Genomic DNA, 6,532 nt, shown 5'->3' with positions numbered 1-6,532 from the left:
GAAAATTAATCGGGAAAAAAATTATGACAACAATATGATAGGAAAAAAAAATGAAAAATGACTTTAAACATTTATTAATTACAATTGCTTATATTATTAATTCAGTTTATAGGTAAAATAAAAATTACTTCTTATTATTATATTTATTAATTCAATAAAAAATTTTGAAATTTTTCCAATTATTAAATATTTAGCAAACAAAATGTTATCATAAAAGATTACAAAGTTTTCAAAATTTTCGAAAAAACAAAAAAATTCAAACAAGTTTTTTTTTAACAAAAAAAAAAAAAGAGAACTTTTACGATGCATTTTAAAAAAGTTTACCTGTGGTTGTATTTTGATAAGAAGTAAAAAAATTTGACCCTATATGAAAAGTAATAAAATGGTTCGAAAATTTTGCTGAATTGTTAATTGTCGTCAAATTTTATATTTCTATTTTTGAAGGAACTTTATCTAACTTTAATAGCATAGTAATGACAGAAACAGGTTAATTACTGTCCTTTTTCGTTTTTTTTTTTAAGAGGAAAGGAATACCTTTAATTGATTTGGACCGTCAATCTCTTATATTACCTGGTATCGTTCTTATGATAAAAATTTTAGCAATTTGAAGTAAAATGGAATAAAAAGCATATGGCATACTTTGAAATTCATTCAAATTAGTCATTTCTCCTTAATCTAACTCACTTTAATTTCGGCATAGAATTTAGATTAATTTAATTCCAATTTATCTTTTCGCATTTGCTTTCTTAAATTTTGCTAATTTTTGTTTTTATTCAATTATTTTATGAAAAGCATGCAAATAACTCTTTTTATCAGTTCTTAAAAAAAAAAAATTTTTAAAATTTATCAGTTTCATCATTTTTCCGAAATTTATCAGTCCTATCATTTTTACGAATTCAATCATTATTTCCATTTATTTTTTCTTTTTTTTACAGGAAAAAATTTAATTTTTTTTTCAATTTACACAATTTTTGATAAATTATAACCAGCTTAACAGAGGAATAAGAACGAAAATGAGAAAGAATACTGATTGCAATGGTTTATTAGCTGATAACATTAACACCACCATTAGTGATAACACGCCGTCGTTTGCTTATCATCCAACCATCATCAATCATTTCTGATTCCATCATTGATTCTGAACTATCGAAATTATCATCTTTGCTTGTCCAATGCATTAATGCTTCCTCATCAGTTTGCACTCGTTTATCCTTGTTCAGACGTGTTACTATTTGACTGGGTTTTTTCCTGTTTAAATAAATTCGTTGTGGTCCTATTTTTTGTCCTGTTACCATATTGTAATCATCCGATCCTTGTAACCATACCGGTGAAGATGATTCACTTCTTACAGTATCTTCAAACAAAAAAGCAAACATTTCAGTTAATCACAGCATCTTCTAATAAAAAAATAAACCATAATCTTTCAGTGCTTACAGTATCTTTAAACAAAAAAGTAAACCTTTTAGTTATTATAATACCTTCTAGTAAAAACAAAAAGGAAAACTATAATATTTCAATTCTTGCACTATCTTCGAACAAAAAAGTAAATATTTCAGTTAATTACATCATCTTCTAACAAGAAAATAAACCATAATTTTTCAGTCCTACAGTATCCTCAAATGAAAATGAACCGTAGTCCTCCAGTTCCTACAGTATCCTCAAATAAAAAATACCGTAATCAATCTTGTTATAATTTTCTCTTTCTTATCTTTTTTTTGCATTTTTTAAATACTTCAAAAATTGATTAATATCTTTTAGTTGCTTAAATTTTTTCAAAAAAAAAAGTGATAATAAAATAAAATATAAATGAAGTGATATGGAACCTGATGAATGATCAGCTCGATCATCATACATATATTCATCATCATTATCATTATTATCATCATCATCATCACCAGTTGTCGTATCCCAACCTTCTGTATAATCATTCTCATCTATTTTCATTTCTTCGGTTGACGTAATCCTTTCTGTAAATGAAAAAAAAATTGCACAATTATCATTATTACTTTTTTTTTTTTTTTTTTTTAACAAGACTGCTACGATAGAGGGAAAGGAAGAGAGAAAGAGAGAGAGAGAGAAAAGAAAAAGAAAACTTTTAAATTAAAATATTGCTATCATGCTTTTTAAGTAATTAAATTCTTTTTGTATATAAAACAAAATCAAACTTGAATTAATTATCAAAAGTCTTTGATTTAAGAGAAAGAAAAAAAAATTTTAATTCCTAGTTTTTTTTTTTTTTTTTTGTAAATTACAGCACTGATAATTTAGTAACTGTATATAATGATTAAATTGTAATGATAATAATGATAACGGTAATGTTTTCTTTTTTGCTACAAATCACAAATTGTGAAGCCCTGAAATTCCAATTTACATTACTTAATTGAAGTATAAATTCTATGCAAACGATAAACATGGTAGTGATAAGCATCTTATCAGCGTTTGAGTGATAATATTTTTTAACTGGATCATTGAAATTTTTTAATCATTTACTTTTATTCGTATAAATTTGAAAAAAGAACGAAGTTAAAATCCACTAAATACAACAAAAAAAAAAAAATTCCACAATTTTTTCATTTCTATTTTACTCGCTTTTTTTTCCATTAAAATTTATTACTTTACATTTATACGGCATAGTTTTTGCATTAATCTTTCATTCAAACAAAGGTCATAGGTTAAAATTGGTCAATTTTAAAGCTGTTGGAATGATGGCGGAAGTAATTAGCTGAAAATTCACATTAACATTTCTTTCGATAAGATTTATATGATTTTAAATTTAATTAATTCGTTTGTGAAGTATTTTCAGTTGGATTATTTTAGAAATGTATAAATTGAGTGTACATATAAGATAAAATCTTTATGGTTCATTAATTGATTAATTATTTAAAGGCAAAAATAACTTTTAAAAATCATTTCGAAACATTCAATTTTAACAATTTTTATAATAATTCATCAATAAATTACAAATAGAATTATGGATAAATATTTTTTAAATTTAAAAAAAAATGATAATTTTAATGAAAATGATAATTACTGATAAATTGAAGATTTGAATGAATGAAAATTGATAGTTAGTGAAAAATTAACTTACTTGATTCTTTTATTTGATACACTTTAGTATTACTGAATTCTGACATTTTATCATATCGAATAGTTTCATCATCAAAATGTTTTCCGGTTTCAGCCGGTGTTGATTGATCATATCGGTCATGTTTCATTTGTAATCGTTCTCGTCCGGAATGATTCGAAAGTGGACGTTTGGTAATATCAGTTGCTGATGTTGTCGTTTCAACAACTTCAACAAAATTCGTTAAAAACAATTACGCATAAAAAAAGTTTAAAAAAAAAAAGAAAAAGAAAAAAAAGAAAAAAAGAAATTTGGAAAATTTTTTTTCCAAAAAAAACAAAAATATAATTGATGAAATTATTTTGTTCAATGAATTTTTTTTTTTTAAACATTTGAATTTAAAAGTATAAATGGAAATTTTTGAAAATTCAACTTGGAAATATAAAAAGATCTATGAATTCAAATTAGCGCATTTCAAATATTTTATAAATATTTTTCGCATTTTTCTTTGCGCATAATTTACTAATTAATATGCGTATAAATCAACTAATTAATACACTAATTAATTAAATGCGTTAATTATTTTTATAAATCAGGAATGAATATATTTCTTCGACGATACCTTTATCAAACATTTATTAAAATAATCAAATTTAAAATTAAATTATACTAAATGAAATTTATATATCATAATTTAAATTCATATATGCAAAATTTACGAATATATTGTTTTTTTTCCCCGAACTATTTCAACAATACTATGGATGAAATATATTTTATAACAAGGTAAAAAAAAAGGGAAAAAAAATCTTTTTTTTTCGAAAAGAATTAAATTTCATTTTTTAACTCATTTTTTAAAATTTAGAAAAAGACTGAATAATCGTTAAAATTTTTCTCTTTTTAGACAAATTTTTATCAATTTTCAGCCAAGCAACAACTGTTCAAATAATCATTTATCGCATTTTCATTTCCAAACACAATCAACTGATCCTTTCCATTTCAAACTTTTTTTTTCTTTTTTTTTTCTGCATCTAACGAATGGCGAAATTTTCATTGAAAAGAATTCATTGCAAAACATTTCCTTTTAACAAATTCTTTTTTCTTTTTTTGATAAAAGTTTTTCATTTCAAATTTTATTTTTTCATATTGAATTAATAGAAATTTTTTGAAATAAATAAGGAATAAAATAAGTAATTAAATTAAATATTTAAATGTAAATATTGCAGATTTTTTTCTTTTTTTATTACATGTCTTTTTTCTGCCAAACTTTTTTTTTTGTAAAAATTTTTGTTGATTTAAAAAATTTTGATTTAATTGAATTTTTTTTTTCCCTTTTTTTGGAAAATGAATAGAGATAACAAATACGATATATTGAATAGATTAAATTATCTAGCAAAAAAAAAAAAAAATTATCACAAAAGAATTCATATTCATTCATTACAGTTTCAATTTATCACCTAATGATGACAAATGATTTGTCAAGTAACGATGACATGTAATGATAAATTAACCCTGGCTGGTAGTAAAAATTATTATTTATAGCAATCGTCATTAGCAATTAATCATAATTACCATAAATTACAGTAAAAATACCATCACTATCATAAATTATCGTTATCATCGTCATTATCACTATTAATTATCATATAGCAGTTACTATAGTGTTTTTTTTTTTTTTTTTTTTTTGTAGTTATTATCATAAAGCTCATTTAATTGTTATCATATGCAAAATATTTTATTAAATAATGAGAAATAATTGCGATGATACAGAATTATATCAATGATAAACTGATTACATTCATTGATAAACTGATAAAAATTGATTAAAAAAAAGGATTAAATCAATGATAAATTGATAAAAACATACCAGCATATTGACATCGATCACCATAATAGACGTTAAGTAAGCAAAGACATGTATGTATTGTTGGATCATCAACTAAATAAGCACAAAAACCACCATTGAGACATTTGATGCGACATTCACTTTGTGGATTAACAAATGCTTTCCGTTGTTGTGCTAATATCTCCCATTGTATATTGTTACTGTACATTACAATATACAGTAAAACTGATACTATTCTCATCTTAAAAAGAAAAAAAAACAATAATAATAATAAAATTTAGTTTAAAAATAAGAAAAACGAATCGAAAAATTAATTCAATTTTATAATTAAAATTTTACATTTAAAATATTTGTCATTCATCCGCCAATATGTATGTATTAACAGATATGAAAATTAAAAAAATAATAAAATTTAATTTAAGAATGTGAAAAACGAATCGAAAAATTAATTTAATTTTGTAATTAAAATTTTAAATTTAAAATATTCATCATTCATCCGTCAATATGTATGTATTAACAGATATTAAAATTAAAAGAACTGATTTATACATTAAAAATTTTAAATTACGCCAACAATTTGTATTGTTTTCAATGGTAAAAGTGGGAAAATTTGCAAATTTACAAAGTTTTGCGAAAGAATTTTAACCATTTTTTTTTTAAATTTAAAAACTTATTTTAAGAAAACAAAAAACAAAACAAATAAAAAATTTATGATAAATGATTGCCAATTATTGTTTCGTTGAATTTAAATCTGTCAAAATTAAGAAAAAAAAAGAAAAAGAAAATAAAGTTTAACAAAAATAAGCTTTCTAAGATAACATCAATTCTAAACATAAAACATAGAATCGATCATTTCAACGATCGATCAATTCTCTCTATTTTTTAATTAAATTTCTTTTTTTTATTTTTATTATTTATCAAATGTTGTATAGCTATCGATTAATTAGATCTATGTGTACAATGACATTTTACACAAGATCTTTTTTTTTACATTATTTAATTAAATTAAGTTAATTAATTATATTTCAACAAAAGAAGAAAAAGATAATTAGTTGAATTTTAAAGAGATCAGAAAATTTATCAATTAAGCATCTATTCGTACTTTAGATGAATGATTGATAACGGTTAAATAAAAGTCTTTGAATTTTGCACGACAGATAATACTTGTGAATTTATTAGAAATGATTGTAATGCCAGTTTTAAGTGGAATTTAATCTAATTACTTTTATCATTTTTAATTAAGACAAATTTAATTAATTTATTTAAAATTTAGTTTTAACAAATCCTATGATTTCAAATCAAATTAATTAATGCAGTCATAATTTTGTCCAAATAAATCTAATCATTCCTAATCACTCTAATGCATCCAATCAAAAATTGGTCTAATTAGTCCTTTAATCATTTTTAATCAATCAAATTAATCCAATCAAAAATAGGTTTAATTAATCTTTTAATCATTTCTAATCAGTTTAATCAATCTAATCAAATCTTAATTTAAACTTTAATCATTTCTAATTAACCAATTCAGTGTCATTCTTCATTATTTCATACCATTAAATTATTTTCCAACGATTTAATTTTAGATCAAAAAAACAAATTTCATTTTCATTTAAGAAATTTAT

At 22.3% G+C, this 6,532-nt stretch overlaps 2 protein-coding genes across 2 annotated transcripts; both read right to left on the bottom strand.

Moving 5' to 3' along the window:
- Positions 1–1,043: 1,043 nt before the first annotated feature.
- LOAG_11554 (hypothetical protein) lies at positions 1,044–1,944 on the bottom strand (the record flags this gene model as incomplete). The annotated part of the gene is made up of 2 exons (XM_003147072.1): positions 1,044–1,354; positions 1,824–1,944. 2 exons carry the CDS (start codon positions 1,942–1,944, stop codon positions 1,044–1,046), a joined length of 432 nt encoding a protein of 143 aa, XP_003147120.1.
- A 2,961-nt stretch (positions 1,945–4,905) lies between these two features.
- LOAG_11553 (hypothetical protein) lies at positions 4,906–5,118 on the bottom strand (the record flags this gene model as incomplete). Its single annotated transcript, XM_003147071.1, has 1 exon — positions 4,906–5,118. One exon carries the CDS (start codon positions 5,116–5,118, stop codon positions 4,906–4,908), a length of 213 nt encoding a protein of 70 aa, XP_003147119.1.
- Between the last annotated feature and the right edge of the window lie 1,414 nt (positions 5,119–6,532).

Source organism: Loa loa, assembly GCF_000183805.2.
Source record: "Loa loa unplaced genomic scaffold supercont3.384, whole genome shotgun sequence".
NCBI classification, from domain to species: Eukaryota; Metazoa; Nematoda; class Chromadorea; order Rhabditida; family Onchocercidae; genus Loa; species Loa loa.
This window is presented reverse-complemented; position numbering and strand designations above follow the sequence as displayed.